Below are 27,833 nucleotides of genomic sequence, written 5' to 3' on the forward strand. Positions count from 1 at the left end.
ACTTCTGCCAGCAAACTAGCTAGTTAGCAAGTGAGTAGCCATGATACAGGACACTTCGGCAATCTTTAGCCATATTCCTCCACCCAATCTATTTCCATAACAATAATATATTGGGCCTCTGAATCAAACGAGTAGACTTAGATTATAACATGCTACAAAAAAAAGAGTGAAATGTAACCTGACTGAGTAGCAGTAGCTAATGTGAGCTTGCTAATTTGTATGTTGCAGACAGGGCATACGTTTAGACAAATTCCAGTTTGATATTAACACCAACTTTTTAATTCATAGCTGTTAGCTGGCAGTGCAGTCCAAAAAGCTGAAATGATATATCCTATCACACTTTTATACTATATGAATCACTATTAGAAACTTTCGCTCAGAAGTTATGGCAGTCGAGTTATCAAAGCCAAGGGCAGCATAACTACGAAGAAAAAAATCTTAATGGACATGTGAGAGAAATGCATCAAAAAAGCCATCAGCCTGTTGTGGACATTCTTAAAATGTTTTATAGGGTGACAGTGACAGAAGAAACACACTGTTAAGTTAACAGCGGGTAGGCCAGTTTCTAAAGACAAGGATCAAAGGCTATAAAAATACTTCAAAAAGCTGCTGTCCGAGCCAGTGGCATGATGTAAAAACAAACCGTATTGTGTTTGTTTGAGGGCAGACACCTGGAATAACACATCTGTCAAAAGGGAAGTACAGTGAGCAGAGTGCAGAGCACTGAAGTCAGCAATTGCTAGTGTCAGTATATCTCCAGAGAAGACCCACCGAATATATCAAACTGGCAGAACAACAGCTACAGCAAAGGCCTCTGAAGTGTCAGATATATACTCAGCGTTAAGGTCAGTGCTGTCCTCACACTGACGCACAAAGTCAGATATGAGACGTGCAAGACAGCACGGCTCAGTGTGGAAAGAAAAGCAGTGAGAACTTGCTTGGCAGTTGGCACATTAACATACAAAAGCCAAGCTCTGCAGCTGATTATCAGTTCTCTCTCAACCTGTGAGAGGAGGCTGCATGACTCAACTACAGAGGTATGTGTACATTTACAGACCATTACGTGTTATACGGCCTTTATCCTCAGCACAGAAAACCAGAGCCTAGATAGCTCTGATCAAAGCCCCTTCTCATTTTTCTATAATACCGATTTTTAAGGCAGGGTTAAAGCAGGGTGGACTGAGCACTTTTATGATGGCTGGCTAGATTCCTGAGCTGGTCCTGATATGGTAATGTATTTGGTAGAGAAACTGAATCACTGACATGCATTTACAGTAAGTTACTGTGTTTAAAACAGACACAAACTCACCCCAGTTTTACTGAAACTGAGACTTTCACAAGGGTATATTAGAGGTTGTGGGTTATGGAAGATTAAGGTAAGGTCCGGTCACTAATATACAGTTTAATTTTATAAAAGTAATTTCCTGTAGTTTTTAGTTTCTACTAATAGTGCGTTTACTGGGGACTATTTTCAGTTGTGAATGAATACACATTTAATGTTTCATTTTGAGGCAGCAGGACGGTGTATGGATACATGTCATGCTAACTGATGTATTTTAATAGTTTTTGGACAACAATGGAGCTTTATAGCACAGAGGAAAAGGATGGCGACACAAACAATACTTGTCGGTAGGATGTATTAATTCTTGGTTTGGGTCTTTTCATGGAGTTTGTTGCCACCGTTTGAAAGATTCTTCTCAACAACATTTTTGTAAAGGTTGCAAAGCTGTAAATATCTTGAATGATATTTCAAGTCTTTTCACTTTAAGCAGCAGAATTAGTGCCACCAAGGCAAAACTTGCTTTAATCACATTTTTCTAGGCCTAAAAAAGTCAACAATGGTCAGTCCAAAAACTGATCGTCTGACGTGCAATACTAATTGTTTTCTACTAATTGTTGCCCATATAGTACACACAAACAACTCATGTCCTCAAGATAAACAACTTGCAGGGACATCTGTGTGACGGCCACAGACAGGAAACATAGCTCCACAATGAGAAAATATTGTAAGAATGCAAATAAAACAACAAACAGAGTCAAGCAGCAGCATAAAAGAAAACATAAAGTAAAATAAATAAATAAGGCAGTGTTCACACAACATCCAGGCAGGAGATTCATACTGCTTTTCCAAACATTTTTCAGCATGGCAGCCCAATCAGTATGAGCCATACCATGTCTTTTGTTTACCATCTTCCTCCAGGCTATAATCAGTCAAACTCCAGCCATCCTGGATGCCTGAGTATTCTCCAAAATAGCCTCATGTCTCTCTGTGGGACATGAAGGGAAGGATGTGGTGGCGATGAGGATAAGGAATGTGTCTTTTCTGCTGACAGATGTCCTGTGCAGCGTGCAGACAGGGTGCTGAACTCAGACCTCTTGTATGGTTTTTAGGCACTGCCTGCTCACATCACTGACAATGTTCATTGCTGTTTGACAAGACACCAGCAACCACATAAACAAACTCACCCAAATTTGACCTCTGCACAGCATGTTTTTTTTCAGTTTTCGGTTTAATCTGTCTCCATGAGTTAGACAGATGTTTTAAGCATCTGTGCCCTTTGCGAACATCTTGCAGTAAATCACTACATTTGGTTGTAGCAAGCAAAAACCATCTTAGCTTAAGCAATGTGGTAGTAACTATCACAGTGCATGACAGTGTACAGACATACATGACCCCCTCGGGGTGAATTGTAACCACTTTGACACTCCCTTAACTTAACTTGTAACACCCATTATCAGGCCAACATTTCAATTTGTCCAATACTTTGCTTTATGACCAAATACCTGCAAAACTATTTCCACCATCCTCAGCAGTACTTTGTGTTTATGGCTAGTTAGCAATTATTAGCATGTTTAACATGCTAAACTAAGATGATGCAGTGCAACAGGAAATATTATAGCTGCTCAACAAGTTAGCTAAAGTTAGCATTTAGCTCAAAGCATTGCTGTCCCTAAATACAGCCTCACAGAGCTGCGAGCACGGCTGTCTTAGTTTTGTTGTCACAAAGATAGTCAAGAAGTACAAAAACATAAATCACTAACAGTAAGTTTAATAACAGAAGACCATGTTATGGAAAATAGAAGTTAGCCTTCACACAAACCAGAGGAAAATGTATTATCAAATAGCCTATTTGAAGATGTTAAAATGTTGAAAAACTGTTAGATATTTCAATCTATAGATGTTTTGTTCACTTTATACTTGATTTTACATTAATATTTGAGAAGCTTGGTTTCTTGACAAGCTAAAAAGTAAGGTAAAAAAATATAGTTTTAGTCTTCTCTATGAAGCATCTATGCTCCAGAGGTTGCGCAATCTAAAACAGTCAAATCAAGCCCACAATGTTGTCATACAAAGGATTCAATAATTGGTAAAACCTGTTCACCTGCAGCATGTATGAACACAGAAATGTTTGCAGTGTGTCTGGTACAGGTTCTTTATGAGCAAACAATATTTTCTGGCATATAAAATGTGATCCTGGCAAAGGAAACATATGTATGAGGTACATGCCCAGCTGTGTTGTGTAAAACAGGATTATATAAGTTTATTGAGACTAAGGACTTTAAGTCCATGAAGACCTTGAGCATAACCTGAGCTATGAGTGGAATGTTAAGAATTTTAATTAGATCCAGGATTTTTTTTTACCGATACGCTAAACCTCTCATCAAACTGTGGGCCCTTTTTTATTATCTTTCATTTTAGCAATTGGAGAGAACGCATGCAAGTGAGAAAACTGCCAACAAAACCATTAATTTAGGCCCTCTTCAACACTGCGTGTTTCTCAGGTAAATACATAAAATATAGACATGCCTAACAAAACCACTACTCATACTAACACAGAAAAACATGAAAATAATAAGAAGTAAAGTGGATGTTTGGGATTATTAAAGAGATGCGAAGTCTGACAAACAATAAAGTAGACTGTGGCTGAAGTATAGGTAGCTGTGAGAAACTCAACACAAAAATCCCCATGCGGGTTCGAGTGCTGCTGTGTTACATGGTTGAGCAGTATGCAGTGAGACGGGGAACTGATTTTAACATTTCGAAGTAGCCTGGCTTGTCTATGCCATAGTGTTTTCTGACATAGTGTTTACAGAGTAAAAGCAATGCTTTACTGTTGAATACAAAATGGTCGGATTTTGATAGATGAGATCAAGTCTAACAACCATTATGACCAGGGTTTAGCTCCTCATCACTGTAGTCCTACCTGTCCAGGCAGGTCAGACAGAATGTGTTATTTTAAAACAGCCCTCACAAAAAGTAGGACATAGTGCACATATGGGAGAAAGAACCGCCTACAATATGTTCAACCGAAATCCCCATCCAAAATAATAATGGGCAGATGAAGAACAAAGTGCATCAGGTAGTACATACTGTACAAGCTTACATGCATTCTATGTCTGCAGTATGTCCACATATTTATGTCATTAGACAGACAATTGTTAGGAATAAGAGGCCTCAAACATTTTTTTTGTGTTAAGCAGACAGTGGTTTGTAGACATACTGTAGACTTTTCAACAATGTAAGGTTATTATTTTAGGTTACAGCATCTTTATCTAGTTAAACACAAATTATTCAACAACATACCTTTGTAAATCAGTGGCTATAATCTGAGAGTCACTCCAAAAGAGCACAAATCACTAATCCTGACTTCACTTATCCCATCATGCCATTCCAACGGGCTTCAGGCTGTCACAGATAATTCACTGCATTTAGAAAATCAAACAAAGATCCAACATTCCTCCCCTGCTCCTGGTACCACAGCCTACCCTCCGAACTGAAATTTAACCCACCACAAAAACTATGAGAACGCAAAAGGTCCAGGTGGGATCTAATAACACACACCGTAGCCTAAGTCACAGCAAACTAAACTCTGATGCATTTCAAGACAACTTGACAAACATGTGTTAAGTAAGATTATATGAAAAGTTTACAGTAAAGTCTTCTCAAAATCTTCTGAGGAATTAACATCTCACCATCAGATGCAAACAGGTCCACTTTCGTTGGTCCTTGGAATGAGGATGTAGTGTTCAGTGACAAAACATTAACAATAAAATGCCATAAGTATCAAGCCAAAGAACAGTCCAACTGGGCAATGGTTCACTCCAAAAAAATCACCAATGTGACCTCACCATATAATCTTACAGCTTAAAGACTTAAAATGGGCAGAATTCTAGTCATTTGAATTACATGCTTGTAAAACCCAGGGTAATTGGGTGAAGGAGATCCTAACTGTATCGCTATAAGTCCATATGGTGCCTGAGATCCTGAGTTTCGTCCATCTGAGATGGACTTTGGACCCCTTTTGGGTCAACACAGAAACGACGAACAAAAATCAAGCAGGGACGCAGCTCCCAACAAACAGGTGCTGATATTTTACCATGTCAAAATAACTAGCAAGGTCCTTTGTAGTAAATCATTACACAGTCAACAGAGAAGTGAGGTTACAGTGTGATTTCGAAGCTGATTGGGCTGCACTGTGTTTAGGTACTCTCATAGGCACTGTATGCATATTGTGGCGCATATCACCCATTTAACAAAGTCACGTCATACAAGATTTAGAAGCTATTGAGCATGTTCTGTCAAATGTTTATTTTTTTTGGAAGAAAATGCTGACTTTAGACCACACATTCAGCCAAAATGTGCCACACACTCTCTTCACAGAGTAGCTACATGTTCAAATGTACCTATATGAATGCAAAACATGCATGACTGCACTTAAACAAGACCTAAGAGTCTACAGCCATGCTAGCGACTCTTATAGGCTGTAGACGGTCTCCTTTCAAGTGTGATCTGTGCAGTCTTGCATCAGTCTAACCTCAGCATGCTAATATGCTCATAAGTCAGTAGGATTTATTCTCTGGGGACCATGAATGTCTGTACAATTTCATGGCAATCCATCCAGTAGTTGTTGAGATATTTCAATCTTTTCAGTCTAGACCAAACTGACCAACCCACTGACAAACAGCCATTAAAAACAACAAAAGAGAGTACTGTGTGTTCACTATATCAACATGTGTCTCATATCATCAACTGTCCTTCTCTACATTTAATTCTAATCTCAAGTATCAGTCTAGATTTACAGCAATATGTGTGTCCTGTAAGCAGCGATGTGTCAGGTGTCAGAGAAGTCAGGACCTTGTGTTTCGTTAGATGACAGCAACTAGTAAAAGGATATGTTTAACTGGTCTGGGCCACGACTGAAAAGTGCATTTTTTGTGCAAACAAATACGCAGTGTAATATTTAACTTCGCCAGACATCATCACCTGTTGTGTTTTCATAATTTGTTTGCCATCCTGTAGTGTTAAAGTATGTTGAAGATGTTCACATTAGGAGAAACTTCAAAAGTGGGTGGAACAAATGGACACTGACAGTAACTGATGTTGATACATTTGTACACTGACAGCAAAATACACCCCTTTGACTCATGTTTTTGTTGCTTTTGGTCCTTAACTTGGTAACCTGCTAAAAGTTGTAAAGGGTAACTAGACCCTCAAACATATGTAACAGACCTTGGAGTCTTGCCTATTTTGTCACGGTTAGGGAAGGGCCAAAGAATTCGGCTGAACCAAACTTTCAAATCCAAGCAGACAGATACAAGCTAATTTTGAACAGAAAAAGCAGTTTTTACACACAATATATCATATGCCAACAAGGATCTATGTAATTATTACAGCACAAAATAAACTTATTTAGTGTGTAGTTCCTCTTTAAGTGCTAATAATGATTGGGTGGGATGCTGCAACTTCTACAATCACATTTTATTGGATGGAAGTCCACACTCATTAGTGCAAGATCATCATAAAATGTACACTTTTTTGAGTGACATTGACAATTTACAGGAAGGGAAAATGATACAACTTTGATATAGCCTAAAAAAGTCAGTAAAAAGGCATTTCAGCTGAAACCCTGCTCTCCGACCAGCAAAATCCCACATGCCACCTCAATTCTCAGCTGTCTTTGACAAAAAAAAAGAGTCTTTAGGAGTATTTACCTTGGTTATGAGCAGAGGTTCTCGATGCTCCAGTCCCCCTCTAAGTGTAAATCCCCATGGTGCTCCTCCTGAAAGAAATACATCCACCAGCTTCCAGCCCTCACCATCTCTGCTCCTTGGATCCAGATCTCCTGAGTTCTGCATCACATGCCAAAGGCTCTCTGCTTCTGTATAGTGTGGGTCATTTTTATATCCCTCAGTTTCCATGGCACTGTTATGAAAGTAAAGAAACAAAAAAGACAACATGAAAACATGCCAAGACACAAAATAATAACAAGCACTTGTCCTAAATACATTAATGTTGACCAAATGGGACTGTATTTAAAAAGGCTAAATTTTGGGCCAATTCATAAAACACTGTCAGGCATAATCTGTAAGCATGTTCTGTCCAGTGCTATGCTGATGACACCCTGCTGTAACTCTACTGTTTGAACAGCCCTGCAAGAATAGAAAGCTAAAGCTAGATCTTCAAATGTGTTGTCATAAATAAGCTAAGTTTGGGCTTTTACACAATGCTGTTTATATTAATTTGATCAAAACTACATTTTAATTTTGACCAAATACATTTTTAACATTTGTGTCCTACACGTGTTGCTAACTTTAAATGGTGTATTTGTATGTATATGTCTTTTACATTGTGTAGGATTTAACAGGCATCACTGACAATGATGCTTATAATTCCAAAAGGTTAGAAGAGAAAAGGAAAGTGATCAGAGCATGTCTGTGCTGAGTAACACAGTAAGTTCACATTCAAACATGGCAGCACCATTACAATAAACACAACATGACACAAAACCTAACAGCAAAGTGGAATATGGGTTCACTACTGGGCACAATAACAATATCACTGAATGCCCCTTTATTTTGGCAAGAATTTAAATTATTTTATTTTGTAAAGAAATATATCCAAATGCAATGCAGGATGTCTTTGTATTGATATACTAGCAACATTTAAATAAGCTTCTTGACAGTTGGCCTTTAGGAATATGTAAAAGGTTTATTTTTGGGGGGATAAAATTAATTCGTTTTCCCCTAAAAATAGACTATTTTATACCATTTAGATATTCTTTATTAAATACTACTTCAACACAAAAGCCTTTCATATTAACAACTCAGCATTATTTCAGTAGCTTTGGGCTGTCCACTTGTCTTTTTATTTTTCCAATGGCGTTTTTAAAGCCTAACGATCAGGTTAATTCATTTTATTACATGGTGTTATATCTAAGATGTAACCTTTCCATAGATTTCTCACTTAGGTGGTTATAATCATGGGACTGTCTTAGGCTGAAATGACTTATGTGCTCTTAATTTGAAAGGAACTCCTCCTGGGGACGCTAAATGTTTGAGTAGATGTTGAATCTAGTACCTTCGCTTGTCATGAAAGCTGTTTTTGCCTCCGTCTATATGGCATATAAATGCATTCTTATGTCACCACCTAAGCAAATCTGTAACACTACGTAAACACCTGTTGTCATACTCCAGACAGGCTGACTTAAACTTAATGCTCTTATGTGTGAGAGAATTAAACACTAACAATGTCGAACAGCACAATGGAAACCATCTTCGCCTGTAACGTTACCAACAAATAAGCAAAGGACTAAAGCAGACTTAACGCCGGGTTCGTCTTTAACATAGGTATCCGAATCTTCGTGTGAAACAAGCACTTTATCATGAAATGAACAACTCGAGACCGTGGGGTCCACAGCTTTCTCAAAAATAATTACAAAACTCAGCTTAAACGGCTGACCTTACCTGGAAATTCAACTTCTGGACAAACCGGTGAACACGAAAGCTTCGTCGGAGTGGCACGCAGCAATATCCCAGGGTTACGTTACACATACTTCATCTTTTGTAAACGTTTTATTTTCATAGGAATCACTTTTTTTATACTTCTCTAGTTGTGCGAACGGTTTCGGGGGAATAAGCGAAGAGTTTCCACTGTTATACACGCAGCAGTCCTGTCCGTTTCCTACTTCATAATACAAACCGAGAACGACACACTGACCCACTCAGGAGAATTTAAATTAGCTAAGCTAACCTAGCTCCATCCATGGACAACAGGGATAACAAGTGTAGCGAAATACAGCGCAAGCGTGCCATCTACCGTTAGCTAGCAAGTAAGGTAGGCTTTTCCTCTAAAAAAAAACATAGTTCTACTTTATGCCTAGAGATATAAACCTATTCTAACCTCAATGCTGAGACTTTAATAATACTTTCTGGAAGGTGAGACATAGCTAACAGCAGTAAATCGCTACTGAGAAAGCTAACTATTAACTTAGGTAGCTTTCGAGTCGAGCGCGTGCGTTTCTATGACAACGAGTAGGGTGAGACAGGGTGGACAGCAGGGCCAAACTTAATCAATTCGCGGAAGTGGTTGAACGGTGAAACGTCACCAGCTACCACTCTGTAGTTAACGTTATTAGTTTCAAACTATCAGAAAATTGACCGTTAGAGCATGCTAAAGAACTTCGTTTAAGTGTATTGACAAAATATTTAAAGTATGTTTAAGAACTGGGGAACCTGGCTTGGAATAGAAAACGAAAATGTTAAACAAGAAGGCGAGTCTATTGTTGATGTTAATGAAGACAAGAATCATGATATAAACAAACCGACTGATGTTGAGGAAGATGCTCAACCGCCTCAACTTCTCCAAAAAGCTAAGGGCTTCAGCGGTACGTTTGATAAAGTAGTTGTAATAGCAGACTTTGCTGTAGCAGGATCCGTGTAACCTCACTAATGTTTGTTATACTTGCTTCTTAGGTTACGTTTATAATTTCGCCAGCAGTGCCTCAAAGAAACTGTCCGAGTCCGTCGTTGAAACAGCACAAACCCTAAAGAAAAGTGTGGAGGAGGGGAAGATAAATGGAATTATTGATAAGGTAGTTGTCCCCTGTTGTCAGTCTTAGTTTAAATGTCCCTTTGTTCCACAGAGGTCTGGCATATTTAATGGTATACTTTCTTCCCTCAGACCATTTTGGGTGATTTCCAGAAAGAACAAGAAAGATTTGTTCAGGAGAAAAAAGCGAGAAAGTCTGGTAAGAACTGAATAGTATGTTTATTTATGTATTCAGTGTGTATGCATGATGTGTAAGTACATTATATGACAATACAGTAGCTAGTTTTCATTGTTCCTAGGTGCTGCTGTGCCACCATGGGTTGGTTATAATGAAGAGGATACCATACAGCAACAGATTTTAGCTCTCTCAGCTGTGAGTATCACTCACACATTTTGATGTAGAGAAATTAAGTTAAATTGCACAGCCATATAATTTCTAGAAAAACTGAACTTGTTGACAGGACAAAAGAAATTTTTTGCGAGATCCTCCTGCCGGGGTGCAATTTCAATTTGAGTTTGAGCAAATGTATCCAGTCGCCATGGTGATGTTGGAGGAAGATGAGCTCCTGCGGAAGATGCGCTTCCATCTGGTCCCCAAACAGTGAGTGTACACTCACATAATACTTTGTCCTGTGTTGTCATCATGCGTGTCCCAGCATAAGAGTAGATTTGATAAAAACAGGAATATTTTATTCCACCAGACGACTGTCTGTTCCTCTGTCTATTAGGGTGAAAGAGGAAGTCTTCTGGAAGAATTACTTCTACCGTGTGTCCTTAATAAAACAGTCAGCTCAGCTCACAGCTCTAGCAGCACAACAGGCTGCTGAGCGTAGAGACATGGAGAAAACTGGCACCGGTCCTGAGGCTGTTCAACAAAAGGGTAAGACTATAATGGATGTGTTTAATCTTAATGTCCTTGCCGGTGAAAAAACAAAGAATTACAATTCATAGCTTCTCACATACAAAACCATCAATAGTGATATCATTGACACAAATAGAGGGGTGAGGTTTTGCCAAATATTGTGTGATAAACCAAAATGTGAGTTAACCGTCTGAACTATTTTTAACTTTTACCTTTGATTTTACGTCATAACCTGCTTGATAACAATCATAAGGATTAGTCTGCACTATTCATGTTATTGAGAAAGTAGGATTATCACGTTTCTTTCTTTTAATATTCTTAAGAGATAATGTCAAAAAAATATATTTTTGCAGATGTAGTTAAACAGAAAAATCCTGCCATCCGCAGTACCAAACCAAAGTCAAGTGAGGTAAGCCACCTGTTTTCAAAGAAAGAATTTCAAGAAAATTAAAAAGTATTCATCATGAAGCAGTAATTGGGCTACAGTGAGTGTAGTGTAGAGTCTGACCTCCTTCTGTTTCTGTTATGAAAGGACGAAGAGGAGATCTCCGCCAGCCCGCCTGTGTCTGAATTTGTGAGTGATGCTTTTGACTCATGCAAGATAAATGAGGACGACCTACGCAAAGAAATGGAACAGCTGGTGCTGGACAAGAGGGAACATCCAAACGCAAAACAGGGTAAGCTGAACTGGGTTGTCATGTAATTAGTAGACTTGTTTATCAGAGTTCAATGTGAATGACTCAACATTGGGTTTTTCAGAGGAGACTGCTGACTGGGAGAGAGAGCTGCAGGAGGAACTTCAGGAGTATGACGTGTTGGCTGATAATGACAACCGTGATGACAGCTGGGACAGGGATATTGAAGAGATGCTAAAGGAGGACAGTTAGAGCACTTTCACTCCTCCAGCCTGAACAGTTTGAAGGTCAGAAACAGCACGACCACAGATTTAATGCTCCCAGTAGGATGATTCATGTCAATATTGGTCCTCTAAGAACTCTCAAGACTGAGAAATACCACTGAAATCATTAACATTTCAGTCTATTTCTGTGGCCTGATTAGTTCCACGTTTTTATGGGTAAATATTTAGTATTGTCCTCTGCAGTGTAAAGAAAAGGAGATATTGTCCTGCAGTACATAATGTGATACTGAGGTACGCCTCCACAGAAAATAGAGCATTTGCCTCAGACTTGTGCCTTAGACTTGTGCTTCAGACTTGGCCTTGGGAAATTAAATCAGAATCAGAAAAAGCGAGACTATGTAACTTTAGTAGAGAAGAGTCACAAACTCTGCAAACTGACTCAGCAATATCTGTTACACAGCAGTATCCACAATAAACTACTGGTCATACCAGACCAAATTAGGCTGTAGCAGCGAAACCAGTGAGTATATAGACTTGAGCATGGGTGCGTTTAATTTCTGTAAGTCACATAGTCTCGCTTTAAAGGTACATTTTAGGCACAAATACCATTATGATGATTTCAAATTCATCCTGGTTAAAACATCCAGGTAATGAATGAACAACCGTTCAAACACGTTAAATGTTTTAAATGTTAAAATCAAAGTTTCAGTATGAAGTACGACATCGTAGACCAGAGGCTGTGATGAGTCTTCCTCACCTTACTGATGCCAGTTGTCCGAAATGACACGACTTGAATAACATGAACCAAGTAAGGTGATATTTTCATGTGACCAGTGAAGTATGACTGAGCCAACTCTTTTTTTATAAATGGAAACAATGCTGTTTTGGTTGCTAATAAAACAAAATGTGATAGCCAATTTTAATTATCTGTTAACAGTGCATTACAGTATAGCATGTAATACACAGTGTACATCATGGCTGTAATGGACCTAGGGCCTTGTGTATTTTATAAAAATGAAAAAAATGGATGACTGAACATATATAACTTTTGTGTCTCCACAAGTACACACATATATACATATATACACACACATAATGTACTTTGTGGAGACATTCCAGTGTTCTTCCTGTTTACACCAGAATTGACTCAGGGTCGTAGACCCAAAATCCAGTGACTTTTGTTTTCATGCTTACTGTTTATAAAAACGTTTGTGTAGTGTTACATTTTCATTAAACTTTAACATTTATTATCTAAATAAATGTGTTTACTTTTCCCTACACTAATGCACGTGATTCTGTTAAGTTTGCGTATGGGTTGTTTGTGGATACAGTGCTGTATCAGACATATAATAAACCAAAGTGTATCTTTTGGAAACCCTACTTCCTCTCATGCACACTGAGCTTACTTTTACATGTCTTAGTCATTGTGTAACTAAGACATGTAAACTGGGCAGTCCGGTCCTCATGTGCTGTGAGTGACCAGTGGAGAAAGAATGAAAGGAAACCAGATGTTTGAGACAGCACAGCCTCTCTGCTGCTGCAGTACTCTTTATTGCTGAACCTGACAGGTAAACATAAGCTTCCTCCTTTTATCCATTTCAGAAAACCACACAAAGCATCCTCTGTAAACACAAGTCCAGTAATGTAATACACAGGTTGAACTCATGCTGTAACTATAATGATATGTACTCACCAACACAATGACAGATTCTATCAGTCACACTTCTGAGTTCAGTATATCATACAGAATAAATTATACATGGAAATGCTTATTTTACAAAAGTGATAATAGGAAGAGATCTCAACACCTCAAACAAGTGTGATATATAGAAGTTGCAAATTGGAAAATCAAAACAAAAGTGAGATCAGAAAAAATATATATTAAACAGTTTTGGTTTAAACAACTATGCTAACTTCTTAAAAGTGTACATACTGTGCAACATGAACATAAAATACAGAGAGAATGCCATTTTATGATATTTGTACAGTCATGTGTCCAAAAGGCATTTTATGTGGCAAGTTTTTTTTCCCAACCAAGTGTCTGGAAAGTACTTTTAGTTTTGGCTCATAAAAAAGAGGAAAAAAACCCCGTAATACTCTGTTGTGGTTTATGACACTATTAGTATTTTTATGCGTGGTCGTTTTAGCGATCTTCTGGTTTCAGAGTCACAGTAGTAAATAGGTAGTTTACATGCTGTACAGTCACGTGTGGCTGTCAGATGCTAAAGCTTCTTTGTTCTTTTTAGATTACATCACTACCAATATGGGGATGACAGTGAAACAGCTTTAAAAGAGCGCACCGATTCAATAATGCATATCTGTGACGCATATAATGTGTACAGTTAAAGTCATATCAGATGAATATGTGTAATGTGAAACAAGTGGCCTGTAGTGAGAAACCTGCAGAGGCCCCCAATCTGATGGATGTGTAAGAAGGTAACTGTTTGCTGACATGTTATTTATCCATAACAACCTTATAATGCGATACATTTTCAGAGCTGTGCATCTGTCAGCCTGCTTTGGAGTTCTTCTGCCACCATGTGGACAAAAATTGAATTATGCTGCTTTAAGTGAAAATACTCGTGTCTTAAATTTAGCCTAGAAAACACTGTTTAGATATTTTAAGTGAGTGGAAAATGTTTGATTCAGTGAAACATTTTCATCACAAAAAAAACCCTGAAAGAGAAGCGCAGTAGTAAACATGAAGAAAAAGAACAGTCAATTTAGTTATTGCACACAATACATTAATAAAATAAACTCGTATTTACCCGTTGCAGTGGCATGCAAATGCAACTGAATTATGGAACAGTAACACATTATTTCATTTTAAATGAATGGACATCCGTCAGCGATTAAGGCATTCAACATGAAGTGGGATCTGCCATTAGAAACCAATAGACCAGAGAGATAATGGCCTGTAAACTGAGAGAATATACTCATATATCTTATATGACATACAACATGTCCTGTCTTTAAGCCAGCTCATCCACAGTCATTCCACTTCAGACTGCAGTGGTGCATTACAGTGTAAGAACAGTGGGTATATTTCAAATGTCAAATATGTTGTGCTTGAAATTATGGTCAAATTCATGATAATCACAATTCAGTGTTAAAGAAACAAAACGTAACTCTTTGGTTCTGTTAATGTAATACTTTTGACTTCCCTTTACAATATATTCTATAAGTCTGACTAACACATTTGAAATTCAGAAGTAGTTACAAAATCTTTAAATATACTTCACATCAGCTTTGGTCAAATTGAAAGTTCACTCAGTACAGCATCTTGGTGTGGTGGTGTGGAAAGCAGCAACAAATAAAAACCTTAATTATGCTGCATTTTTCCTTGGCAACAGTTAACGTCATCACACAGAACAAATAAATAACTCAGTAGGAAATTCCCAAACAGTGCTACATTGTTTGTCTCAGGAACAAAAAGTAGAAAACAAAGGCAGAGTTGTGGAACACAGAATATGTGTGTGTGTGTGTGTGTGTGTGTGTGTGTGTGTGATTGTGAGGCAGAGTGTACTCAAAAGTGAATTGGAGTTGTTATCAGCAGAGTAGCCGGCAGATGAAGGAGTGTGTGGCGAATGGATGATGATGATGATGATGATGAGGACCATGTTTATGTCAGTCCAATTTCCTCCAGCACACTGCGCGGGGTATCTGCATCCTGTGGAGGGAGAGAGGAACCAGAGCTCCGGTGAAGTGCTCGGTGAGCTACATGGCACACACTGGATACAGCGCATTTCAACAACAATGACAGCGTTACTTAAATGTACACACACACACACACACACGTTTTATCTGGTGTAATGTTGTGGGGAGTACTTCACAGACATGGTCACCTGTCTAGCAGTTCACCCTCCAAATTCTCATTCATTATTTGGGAATACTGTCATTAGAAGAATCCCACTACTCTGTTCTACATCTATATTTGGAGATTTGTTACTACAATTAGTCGTAGCCCTAACCCTTAAAGCTGCACTAATCCACATTTTATATATCAACATTGAATCAAATGAATACATATAAAGTGAAAGGGGTAGCTTGTAGTGAGGATCCAATAACTGTTTAGTACACCGTCCACATTTCTAATTCTACATGGATATTTGGGGAATTAGAGTTAAAGTTAAAGGAGTTTTCTGGTAAACAAAAAAAGTTTGTTTACTTTGAGTTTCTAACCAAAACGCGTTGTGTGTATCCTTGAGGGCAAGCAAATGTGTGTTCAGAGTGCATTTTCCTCCTCATAAAACATTTGCAAAGCCGTTTTTTTTTTTTAAATAGTTCGTTATATACATCCATGTTTCCTCGTCTTTGCAGGTCTTTGTTACACTTTTACACCACATCAGTGGAATAGCGTGAAAGCGACAGTAGGAGTGTATTGCGCCGCCTGTGTGCTCAATGTGCACGATACTACTAAAAACATCTCTCCATGGTTCTACTAGTGGACAAAAACTCCACATTACCTTTAGAGCTGCACTAATCAACATTTTTATATTAAAATGAAATCTTACAAATACATGCAAAGTGAAAGGGGTGGCTTCTAGTGAGGAACCTACAACTCCAAATTCTACTTTAAAATGAGGGAATTTGATGTCACAAATGGTCCTTAAATTTAAAACTGCATGAATCAATTTTGTTTTTTAGATCAACATTGAATCAGTTAATTAATATTTGGGGATTTTATACTACAATTAGTTGTTAAAGCTGCATTAATCAATATTTATCATATTTATGCGCACACAAAAAAAAAATCAAAGCAAGATGAAAGACAGGTGACCTGAAATGCATGTCTTTATCAATAGACCCTTTTCATGGCGGCCATTTTGTCTTGTCAAAGCAGGAAAAGCGCAGGAGTAAATAATAACATTAATGATGGCTCCATTCCATTAAGTCCCAGTAAGCCATTGTCAGTGAGTGGGCATGCACAATACCAGAGCCCTGGAACTGGGTCACCTAAATGGAAAGCAGCCATCATTAATGTCATTAAGTCACAATGCCTGTTGTGAAAAGAGTCTATTGGCCTACATACTTCAACCAATTGTTTCATATATATTTACTTCTTTGTGCCTACGCTAAAGTGTCACAAATCATAAATAACAACACAGACATGGCAGAGGGAAACATCAGGGCTGGTAGCTTGTGGCAGAGAGAAAGAGAAGCACTTACTTTGGCGTCCTAAAACAAGGTTCAGCACAAAGTAAAGAGAGGAGTTGCATCAGAGCAGTAAGACAGGAACCTTTATGCAAGAGGAGAAAAAAAAACTCGACTTCTGTGGAGCCATTTCATATTCAGTGCAAAATGTTCAGCCCAGATCTTGAAACGTAAACAATTCATTATTCACTCATTCTGGAATGACGAATCCCTTGTCACCTATTATGTAGGCTAAACATCTTCATCTGCAAAGCAAATGGAGCTTAGCACCGTTCAGTGGTGAGGTTATCGGGTTTGTTTTCCAACACAGAAGAAAACAGTCGCAGTGAAAACTAAATGACTAAATGTCTTTAAATGTGTCACATGTGGGGAAAAACAGCATAAACACAGGCACCAGATCAGTTACATTAAAGAAGGACACCAGTGTGCTTAATTGACAAAGAATCATAAACAATTTATTCATTATATCTATTATATACATTGATAAAATATCCTCAGTTTACCAAAACAGTCGGTCCTTCTTAGTAGGACACAGATGAACAATGACAGATCATATAAAACATTTGAAATGCTTAGTCAGTGTGCATTTATGATAGATAAAGAATATGTAAGACTAATTATTTCATGTGTTTAAATGTCTATTATCATTATAGAAAGTGTAGGACGCCAAAAGAGCCCTTAGTTAATCAGTGCAAAGAGAAAATATGTAATTAATCCCACTAATAACACTTACCTTGAGAGTGGCCTTTTTGGAAACAATCAGGGTCTATAAATAATTTAAAATATTTAAAAATAACATTTAAAATGTTGAAAAGCTTTGAGATCTCCTAGTGTGTGCTATGGTCTGAACTAGGGTCGGTTCTGATTTTAATAATTATAACATAATTATAATAATTATAAAAATAACAAGAAATCACAGCAAGGACAAAACCTAAAATTCAAATACAATATATGATTTGAAGTGAGAAGATAAACACAAAACAGTGACTGACAAATCCACAAGAGACATGGTAAAGGAACAGGTAACACATGACTTCTTCAATGAGGGTTGACATCAGAACTCAGAGAGTGTGTTTACACTTAAATCCTGATGCCTTGAAAGTACACCGTATACTCCAACACAGTCAGACACATTTGTGCACCACAGGGGTCAGACTTTCCCCACACAGTTTCAGTGGAAATTGCACAGATTCAAGTAGGGATTTGGTGAAGAACGTCCATCATGAGAACGTCACTTTGATATGATTTGTCCCGACTTCAATCTGACAAATCAGTGTGATAAATACCAGTGGTTTCCAATCAGGTGCCATCCTGATCCAAGTGAACAGATCCTCTTTCAACTAAAACCTACGGCAGCTGATTCAGTTGTATATTAGCTGCTGAAGTGATAAACTAAACTAAGCTAAACTCAAAGAAGTGGCATTGTTTTGCTGAGGTTGATGGTTCATGAAAATAAAAAACCTTCAACCATTCAAAATGTCTCAAATTTCAGGACACAAAGTCCACTAAGAGCCAGAGTTAAACATTTCTTAAACAGCATACTTTTGGGTCACGATGGCACATGATGCAAACTTACTTTGTTACAGTGGTAATATTAAAGAGAGGTGTTCAACTGGTGCAATGAAACCAATCATAAGTGGACAAATGACAGGCATGGAACAATACATCACCACAAAACATATTATATAATATCAATAAACATATTAATAACGATGTAACAGGATGTTTAGTCTTTGTCCATTCCACCAGAAGAAATGCCTAATTCAGCCTAAATGTTTACATCATTTACTGTAGTTTTCAATTCACTTGTAATACAATATTGTACCAGGACTGTCATTTATCGAACTGAACAGTGAGCCGAGAATATTGTTGCACCCCCATTTAACCAATGACAATGACAGGTGCTCAGAGGGCAGAAAGAAAGGTGCCAGGCACTGAGGAGCTCAGCATGCAGGGTGGATAGCAGCAGCAGCAGCAGCGGCAGCGATGGCAGCCAATCAGTACACAGGCACATTAAAGTACTCATGACGGGGCTGGGGGAGAGAAACGCACACAGCTTAGAAAACAGGGAGTCGTGACAGCCACCTCATACAGACATTCACAGGACATGCAGGAGACAGTGCAGCAGGCTGGAGGTACCACAGGCAAACTACTTTCACCACTGCTCCGCCTTTATCTATGAGTATAGTTCATTTTTTTTAAGAAATACACTTATTCGCTTCCTTGCTGAGATCTGGATGAGAAGAACAGCGAGCCTGGCTCTGTCCAAAGATAAAAAAAATCCACCTACCAGCACTTCTAAAGCTCACTAATTAACACGTTGTATCTCATTTGTTGAATCTGTAAATTAACAAAAATATAAAAATTTGCGGGTTACACACACAGAGACTCCAGGAAGTCTGTCCAAGAAATAGTTTCACCACATAAGCCCCTGTAAAACCACAAATTGCGATCTCTATATTTTTTATATCAAACAAACAATTTGATAATTGGTGAGCTTTTTTATCTTTGGACAGAGCCATGCTAGCGGTTTCTCCCTGTTTCCAGTCTTTATGCTATGCTATGCTAAGCTAAGCTAAGCGTCTCCTGGCTGTAGCTTCATATTTATCCGGTGGTATCAAGCAATCCCAAAAAAGTCAAACTTAAGTTAACTTTCTTTAAGGTGCCTTTTAACAGGATAGTTTGATGGGGAATTTTACTTTTCCTACTTAGCCAAAGTTGTATGTCCCCATGTCTGTCTTACTTAAATATGTAAATGTAAACTTCTACGTATGAACAGTTTGACTGGATGGAAACACTGTGTACTGTTTCATTCTCATTACTTATACAATTTATCTGACGGCACACAGTCAAAGTGTCACCTATCCAAACAGATAGGTGAAATGTAATCATATAAAACACTTGGTAGAGGACAGTGTCAATGAAATGTTACACATACATGAAAACAAAGACAAACAGACTAAGACAGACTTCAATACAAACATGTTGGCTGTGGAGAGACTAGTGACACGAGACCAGGAAGACTGTCTTAACCAGCAGGAACTGAGCTACAGACAGACTGATATACACAGTTAGAAGACTCACTAGTTCTGACTAGAGGGCAGCCTAAATCCACAGACACAGAGTAATCACCTCAGAAGGCCTAATTCTGGAAAAGACCAGAGGACTCAGAGACCATATTTGGGACCATCACACCTATGAGGCAAACATTTTCATAAGGACAAAAAGAAACAGAACGAAGCACCACTGGTCAACCCGGATCAAGCTAAAACCTCTCAGGAACCTGCAGCATCTCCACATCTACAGTACGTATGTGCTCGGGGAGCAGGAGGTTAACGGTGCACCACCGCAATAACAATGTCCTCTTTGCGGGGGACGTCTCTGCTCAATTTATCTCTGATGTCTCGCATGCCTGGGTTGAGCTGGGCGGGAAATCTTCTGAGGCATCATTATTCCAAAAGAAGATCTGCTAGCTGGCACCAAAGTAATGGCCAGCTCATGAGAAATGTTTCATTAAAGGCTTATTAAAATAGCTTCGGCCAAATCCCCTGCGGTATGTTTTCCATGTAATTACTGCACTATGTACTCACTAATGCCTCAAAGCCAGAGGCGCTCATTCCAAATGTGGCCCCAGCTCAACCCTGGCATTACTTTCACTAACTTGTTCAAATGTTTTAAAGGATAAAAAGAATTTCAAGAGGTTGTTCATACGTTATGTCCATACATTAAACAAACATCTCATACACCACTTTGAAAATTTGACAAAACATGAAGAAATTCTGCATCTCACCATTGCACTCTGGTGTTTTAAAAGTTCAAACAATTAGCCTGATTACTGAATTACACTGACAAGGAGTTTGATTATAGCTTCTCCGTGTCACCTGCAGCATCTCAAGTAGCAGTAGACGTTGATCTGATTGCTCTCCTGATTGTAAAATGAGGAACCACAATAATAACTAATTATTAATAAGCTCTTTTCTTTGGTCCACAAATAATGCTTGTATTCTGGCAGCCGATATTCTTCATGTTTTGTTTTTGTCAACAGATTCCATGAAAAGACCGAAATATTTATATTGTCTGTGTGGCCAAAACCCTCGTATAGCTCTTTCCTCTGTGCCGCAGAGCTCCATTGTTGTCCAAAGACTATTAAAGACACATCAGTGAGCCGCACTGTTGCACTGGGTGACATGTCGCTTCATTACCATGTAACACGCACGCTGTAGTTTATTTTGAGTCAATCCCAAACACACACACACACACACACTCTCTGTCCTGCTGCCGGAAATACTTTCACCAAATGTGGATTGATCCGACTGAAAATAGTCCCCAAAGAGTGCGCTATTAACTCCTGTTACATACAGTGCAGCGCCCAGCTGTTTTAGGAAATGACTGAGCCTTTTCTTAAAAATGAGACTATATATTTGTGACGATTTACATCTTCAGTAGGAACAAATGAGCTTGAGTGCAAGAGACAGAGTAAGGAGGTAGAGAGTATTGACAGATTAACACATTGTTGGTTTTGGTCTTTTCATGGGCCTTGTTGAGAATAAGAAAAATGTAGAGCAGCACCTCTTATATCTTAATATTAGAAGATGACAGTTGTGTAAAACAGTCATTTTGGGTCAAGTAACACCACGTACAAAAACCTGCAGAATTAATATCAGTAAATGTAAAACACTGTAATGTGTGTTATTGTTCAGAAATCCTGTTCCATCATTTCACATAAAAACATACAGAATCATGAATCTGTGGATTTTCATTCAGTGCTGTTAGTCTTTTACACAGGCAGCATAACTCTTTCACTTGTCCATGGAAACAGTTGAAATTTAAATTTGACATTTATTTCAAATTTAAGTGAGATTTCAATTAAGAGTAAAAACGTAAAAGCTGCATCCATGAAAATAAAAATTCAAATAAATCTGCGTCTCCTACAACAATGTAAAACAAATACATCCAAATGTGCAAAGTGTTGGATTATACTGCCTGTTAGTGAAACTGAGTGTATTCAGACATGTTCTAAACGTTCACGTTTGAGCTCATGCCTGTTATGACCCGTAAGCTGTGTCATGTGTTTTCCACTCAGAGTGATGAGACAGTCATACTGACAGCAGTACATGCAGGCAGGAGTCCACGGCACCCAGAACTGGAAACCCATGCTGACTGACTGACTGCACCAGTCTAGTAGTTACCAATTGCCTGGATGGAGGCATGGACGGACTCTAGGCCCGTTACAAGATCTCCTCATTTGGCAAACTTCCCCAGTCTTCACTCTGGCTCTACAAATACAGAATTGAGCCAATCAGAGACCTCTTTCTCTTCCTCTCTCCCTCCCGGGGTAAACACGGATTGGCACTCTCGAGGTTTTGACCCCATTTCTTCCAAAGTGACAATATCAACTAAGGGGTCTAAAAATGGCTACTCATACACTCGCACGGAAAAAGCCTACATTAAGAACTTACCATAAGCCTTTTGGGATCACAGTGCCGTATGTTCTCTACAGCACAGCTACCTGATGGCCCTGCTGACTGTAAATCAATGAGCAGCTTCGCAGTTGTCCTCAGAGATTATGGACTTGGCTCAGCAGCAGCTGCATCTTAGCTAATGGTTATGGGCCTCATTCGGATGCTTTATTTCATTACTTACTTGGAGGCCACTTCGTGTTCTCAGTTTGGTAAACTGAGTAAAATGTCAAAGCTGGTTCGGAGTTTGTAAACTGTAAACTTTGGTGCCCTTGTATTTTGCCATGAAAATACGCCCTCTTATCCATATGTGCTGCACATGTGGCAGACGAGGATCAACGCCTCAAGTCAATTATATGAGGTAAATAATGAAGATAGATCTATCACATGTCCACAAGTGAAAAAGGAAAAATACATCATCCAATGGTTTGTCAGCAGTGGCCTGATTTTGTTTCCCAGAACTCATTAGCAGTGGCCTTTTGGCTCACTGACTGACTAAATGTTGAGCAAACAAATCCAGCAAACCCATCAGCCTGCTGATTAGGTCTATACGAGACTACTGCATAGCGCCAATACTGTACGCATTTTGTATTCAACTTTAAACACTGTTTTCACAAAATCACTTCTTCACTTGAAAAGCTCTGCTGTAACAGATTCAAGGTTTTCTCTAGATTTCAATTCTACAAACACAAGGTAAAGATATGTGAAGTATGATCCGTTGAAGCGTTTGGTTTTGATGTGTGACATTCATGGACTGAAGTGAAAGGAAGCAGAAACACAGCTGTGGTGTTTGCTGAATATGCTACCGGTCAGAATCATAATTGAGTTGACACTGCAGTTTTGCAACTGTAATTACGCTCCCTCCATATGAAATGCTAATCTAGGCCAGGAGTGTTTGTGTGGTCTCAGCAATGCAGACAATGAGGCTTTGTTTTTGGGCTGCACCCTGAGGTGTCCCCTCACTTCAACCATAAAACTAGTCTGAAAAGAAAGTGTAAAATTTGGAAAAGTGGAGAATCAAATCATTTGAAATATTTTAGTGGCACTGAAAGAGAGAAAAAACATGTTTGAATGTAATAGTTTTTCATGTTAGGTTAGTTACATCAAAGATATCAGGGTTGACGTCAATATGAAGCAGAAAAACACACCAGCAACTTCAGTATCTAAGGTGTATTGCTGACACTTGAGATATTGCTGTTGCTGGTAGGTTGTTTCTGCTGGCTTTAGTGTTGTGTTGGTGAATCTACGGTACATCTAAGGCTACCGATCTAACACTACAGCAAGGGTTATTTGGTTTTTACAAACTGTACCTGCAAACAGGCGCATCTGAAAGTCTATATTCTGCAAAATCACAATGGTAAAGAATACACAGGCAAAGAGAGAAAAGTGTCAGCTGAAATCAAGACCAAGCAAACTAAATGCAGGACAATAAAGCACCGTGAAGCCAGTGAAAGGAAAATCACAGGAAATAAAATGTCAAACATTTGTGAAAAAAGGCTGCATAAATCAACTGAGTACTACAGTGTATTCATGCAGCTGAGAAAATGAAATGAAAGATGTATTTAGGAGAGGTCATCAGGAATCCAACAGTGACACCACAAAGCACAAGCAGTCCCTAGTGACCCCCCTCCACTTCATAGAGCAGTGAGGGAAGTTAAGACAGATAAAGTCAACATTCAAGACTCCCTATAAGCAGAGGGTAAAGTCACTTAGTTATAGCTACTCTAGTTGAGGTTATGGAGTTCATTTTTGTAATAACAAGGTCCACATTTCTTCAAGTGAATTTCAAACACTCGGTCTAACTTAACCTGAGTACTATTTTTTTATTTTTTTTTTTTATTAAGTACAATAACATTTGACACACGTCACTGTAAAAACACCTTCCATAACTCACACTACTGCTGTGATGGGAGCTAAACAGACACATCAACACATTGATGAAACTCTGGGTTGACACATCTAAATAAAAAAGACTTGAGTAGCAACGCCAAAGCAGGTGTCACTTTTGAAGGGAAATCTAATTTAAGTATATTTTAAGTACTCCAATATTTTTAGCTACTCTGCTTTTATTCTTATGTGACATACAAGCACTCCAAGTCTGACGATTTTTATGAAATCAAACCACATTTTTGATACTATTTATGGCCATTCAATGGAATAGCCATTCAATGTATTTACATTCAGTAATTACCTCTCCATACATATATATTCCATATATTGTACAATTTCCCCCCGGGGATCAATAAAGTATTTCTGATTCTGATTATATATGGTAGTTTTCATTGTTAGTGGCTGAGTCCGCCACTCCCGTGCTAGATTCAAATTGTCTTCATAGACAAGAGGGATTCACAAGTGTTATTGTTTCTATTTGTTTGTTTTATCTCAGAGATATCACTGTTAGTGTTCACTCTCTTACAGGTGAATCAGAGCTGTTTGAAGTTACTACCAATGCAAACCCAACATGTCCTACTGCTGCTAGTTCACATTAAAAGCATTCAACTGGTGAACCACAGGGGGGCTTTTATTGTGATGCAGTCACAGGAAACACAACATATTTGTCACAGAGGTTAGCGCTGACTGCTATTGTTCATCAAAAATACCTTTTCAAAATGTTGATGTATGAAAAAGAACAAAATGCAATTATCAAATAAAAAGTATTAAATCATACTTGCTGTACCACCAGTAACCATGGAACTCACCAAATCAACCAGGACTGAAATTTTAAGGATTATAAGCTTACTTGGATTCACTCTAACTCTTTCTATTCCACACGACTTTGATCTGAAAGATCACGTATGTCGACATAGTTACATTGGAGAGTGAGGGCAGATTACTGATTAAGTAAGAAAAAGAGGGAGAAACAAAGTCATTATGACATCAATATTGTTCCACATACTAATTTCACCAGATGTCTTACCTCCTGCAGCAAGTCAGCCTGCTCAATGGCCTTCAACACATTCTTTTTGGACGTCTCCTGAGCCTCCCCACCCAGCAAGAATTCATCCAGAATGAAGTAAGCCTTCTCGAAGTTGAAAATGATGTCCAGCTCACACACCTGTTGAAAGAGAACTAATTATGAATGAATAGTATTTTAAGTTCAATAGGTGGCAGACATGATTAACCATGGCATGGATACAAGACATTTATAAAAGAAACGCACACTGCCAAAGTATTTGTCCAGCAGCTCCACATATCTGTGGATGATCTCCAGTGTGATGAGCTCGTTGTCCTGGTCCTCTATGGCACAGCAGAAGTACAGGCTGGCATATCTGCAACACAGTGACAAGCCGGCCAACTGTAACTTCACAATCCCAAGTCACAGATAATAAAAACAACCTTTCATTGTGAAAACTGCAACATCAACCTGACAAAGTAAATAGAAGAAGAGCTGACGTTGGGCATTTATGATATATACTGTGTCCCAGCTCACTGTAATAGTGCTGAGAGAGCGCTTCTCTGTTATTATTAAGGATCGCTGTTTGCGGTGTACTGGGTATTCATTTAAAAGCCAGAAGCCGGATGCAGAAGGCTGCATGAGTTAAGCCTCATTCTGCCATGGTTCTTTATCCCTGATAATCCCTAAGGCACTCTTTAAGCATGTGATGATTGGCTAATAAAAGGAGCTGGTCAGTTGATCCCTCCCAACCAGCGGGGCAAGAGGGCACAACGGAGCAGGCTGTAGATTTTAGAAAGACAAGTAACACGTCTCAAACTCGGCAGGACTGGAACTTGTTGGCCTTATTGGTTCCCGCTATTTGATGAACTGTCTCCTTTATATTCTTGAATCGCTTCATGGTCCACTCCGTCCTCGTCTGCTGTGTGCAAGTGAACGCAAGGCACAGCCAAGCTCAGGAAACACAAAGGGTTCAGTTGAGTTGTCTGTGGTGATGCAGCACTTTTACTGTAGCTGCTGACTCATATGGCAACGCCAGCAGGCATGGCTAAAGGAAGTTAAGGGGCCTAACCTTTCAAAGCAAATGCATAACTCTATGTAGACAAAGCTCTTAATATAATTCCACCAGCAATGGTTTCAGCCTCATCTCTGATCCCAGACTGATTTGGACACAGATGGGATACAGCACACATTTTGAGTTTTTGAGTCTCATTTTGTCTTCATGAGGACAGGCCGTAAGGCTTCATGAACTTTGCAGCAAAACATGCCAAACATTCACTGCTTCCACCCTCTCAAATGTGAGGATTTGCTGCTTTTCTTTGTCATATTTGATAGTAAACTGAACATACATTTACATACATTTGGGCTCTGATGGTCGAATAAAACAATTTGAGTGCACCATCTTGAGCTGTGGGAAATTAAAACAGGCATTTGTCACTATTTCCTGACCGTTCACAAACAAAATTATTCATCGATTAAGCAGATGAATTGATAATGAAAATAATCATTAACTGCAGTCAGTCAGACAGCGTGTCTTGGTAGCTTCATCAAAAGCTCTTACTACAACCGTGTGCTCTGTTTCAACATACAGGCTGTGTGTCGCAACTTTTGTTGCGTTAGTTGCAACACCTTATTATAACTGTGTGTGCTCCAGATCCCATTTCACATTTTATGTTTAATACTGTGTAATTGTACATCATAAACAGCCTAAACATCAAACAGCAGCAACAGTTATTGTCTATTGTTGTTGTATTGGGTGTCCTAAGGCTCAGCTGGCTGTGGGGCTGACACCTTATCATTTCATTTCTTTTCACTTAGGTTAATATGTCAAAAAAACAAAACAAAATAAAGAAATAGGAAAAAATATACATCTGTGGCCCTTTACGTCTCCTCAAAATCATAACGTCTAAACCACTATTGAATCATGTCCTCAGAGTAATTACTACTCTTGGACCTCTTTCCCTTCATCCTCAGCAGAGGTATTGTTCATTTTACAGTTAGAGAGTTGAGAGCTCCACAGAACTATGGAGAAAAAGATATATTCTGACCACTAGATCAAGAGGCAGCAGCCCTAATCACTTATTTAATTACATTTTTATGCCTTAATGGGATGCATTAAGTGTCTATTGAATTGTTGTAGGCAAAAAGAAAAATGACAAGACTATTTTATTTATTTTTCATAATTTTGAAAAATGGCAAAGTAATTACTTAAACAATCTGTCTGGTTGTATAATGGTGCAAAGTCGTTGACTGGTCAGCACCTGGACTGCTGTGCTTGTCTGTCCCTGTTGGGTCACCCGGGTTCACCAATAGTCTGCCTGCCTGTCTGTTGGCACAGCAACAGGATATAATGAGGCAAAATGAATGCTCCTTTCTGTTGTAGTCTGAGTGCAGTCCCGATGCCTTCGTCTCTTTGAAAATACTTTCTCCCAATCCTCCAACTGAGCTGTATCTATGAATGACAGGTCTATGAATTGTCCAGGGAAGTGTGATAATGTTCTATTCTGTAAGCGTTCAACCAGAAAAACTTTTTGTTCATAAACAAATCCCATTCCTACCCACCTCTTATATACAACCTTGAGGTCTCTCCACTCCAGAAAGCTGCACATTTTGGGCTTTCGAGCCAGGACTGTCTGCACCAACTCTCTGGTGATCTTCTTCTTCTCCTTATCAGACAAAGGCACGTACCATTTCTGAAGCCTGAGCTTTCCTTGTCGACTGAACAGAAGCATGAACTGCATCTGAAATGAAGAGATGAGGGGGGAAAAAAACAAAAC

General features: G+C 38.8%; 3 protein-coding genes across 8 annotated transcripts in view; 1 reads left to right on the plus strand and 2 right to left on the minus strand.

Moving 5' to 3' along the window:
* shroom2a (shroom family member 2a) overlaps positions 1 to 8,882 on the minus strand; it is a 29,731-nt gene extending 20,849 nt beyond the window's left edge. The window contains exons 1-2 of the mRNA XM_070908486.1: positions 8,746 to 8,882; positions 6,994 to 7,204 (exon numbers count right to left, since the gene is read on the minus strand). Coding sequence (XP_070764587.1) covers positions 6,994 to 7,200 — 207 coding nt within the window. The 5' untranslated portion in view covers positions 7,201 to 7,204; positions 8,746 to 8,882. The remainder of the gene's footprint in view (positions 1 to 6,993; positions 7,205 to 8,745) is intronic.
* A 527-nt stretch (positions 8,883 to 9,409) lies between these two features.
* LOC139287753 (synapse-associated protein 1-like) lies at positions 9,410 to 12,875 on the plus strand. Its single transcript, XM_070908922.1, has 9 exons — positions 9,410 to 9,665; positions 9,754 to 9,872; positions 9,962 to 10,028; positions 10,129 to 10,202; positions 10,291 to 10,430; positions 10,558 to 10,709; positions 11,045 to 11,100; positions 11,224 to 11,368; positions 11,451 to 12,875. The coding sequence occupies exons 1-9, from the start codon at positions 9,494 to 9,496 to the stop codon at positions 11,576 to 11,578; spliced, it is 1,053 nt and encodes a 350-aa protein (XP_070765023.1). The 5' UTR covers positions 9,410 to 9,493; the 3' UTR covers positions 11,579 to 12,875.
* Positions 12,876 to 15,112: 2,237 nt separating this feature from the next.
* LOC139287568 (AP-1 complex subunit sigma-2) lies at positions 15,113 to 27,797 on the minus strand. Of its 6 annotated transcripts, none has more exons than XM_070908669.1 (5): positions 27,619 to 27,797; positions 25,324 to 25,432; positions 25,081 to 25,218; positions 16,720 to 16,728; positions 15,173 to 15,220 (listed from the first exon to the last, which is right to left on the minus strand). In XM_070908669.1, exons 1-5 carry the CDS (start codon positions 27,795 to 27,797, stop codon positions 15,173 to 15,175), a joined length of 483 nt encoding a protein of 160 aa, XP_070764770.1. The 6 variants fall into 6 exon arrangements, with proteins under 6 accessions (XP_070764772.1, XP_070764767.1, XP_070764770.1 ...); XM_070908667.1 differs by lacking the exons at positions 15,173 to 15,220; positions 16,720 to 16,728 and adding exons at positions 19,847 to 19,899; positions 23,474 to 23,504; XM_070908671.1 differs by lacking the exon at positions 16,720 to 16,728 and having other exon boundaries at positions 15,113 to 15,220; positions 25,324 to 25,347; positions 27,687 to 27,797.
* Between the last annotated feature and the right edge of the window lie 36 nt (positions 27,798 to 27,833).

The sequence above is a fragment of the Enoplosus armatus genome, chromosome 7 (genome assembly GCF_043641665.1).
Source record: "Enoplosus armatus isolate fEnoArm2 chromosome 7, fEnoArm2.hap1, whole genome shotgun sequence".
Classification (NCBI taxonomy): domain Eukaryota; kingdom Metazoa; phylum Chordata; class Actinopteri; order Centrarchiformes; family Enoplosidae; genus Enoplosus; species Enoplosus armatus.

Excerpts from the sequence above, each read along its gene's own strand:
- LOC139287753 (XM_070908922.1), top strand. The coding sequence starts at position 9,494 with ATGTTTAAGAACTGGGGAACCTGGCTTGGAATAGAAAACGAAAATGTT. Across the intron at positions 10,029-10,128 it reads GAAAAAAGCGAGAAAGTCTG|GTGCTGCTGTGCCACCATGG; the intron begins GTAAGAACTGAA and ends CATTGTTCCTAG. Across the intron at positions 11,369-11,450 it reads ACATCCAAACGCAAAACAGG|AGGAGACTGCTGACTGGGAG; the intron begins GTAAGCTGAACT and ends TGGGTTTTTCAG.
- LOC139287568 (XM_070908667.1), bottom strand. The coding sequence starts at position 27,797 with ATGCAGTTCATGCTTCTGTTCAGTCGACAAGGAAAGCTCAGGCTTCAG. Across the intron at positions 25,433-27,618 it reads CTCAAGGTTGTATATAAGAG|ATATGCCAGCCTGTACTTCT; the intron begins GTGGGTAGGAAT and ends ACTGTGTTGCAG. Across the intron at positions 19,900-23,473 it reads TCAGATGCGCCTGTTTGCAG|GTGTGATGGTCCCAAATATG; the intron begins GTACAGTTTGTA and ends TTTGCCTCATAG.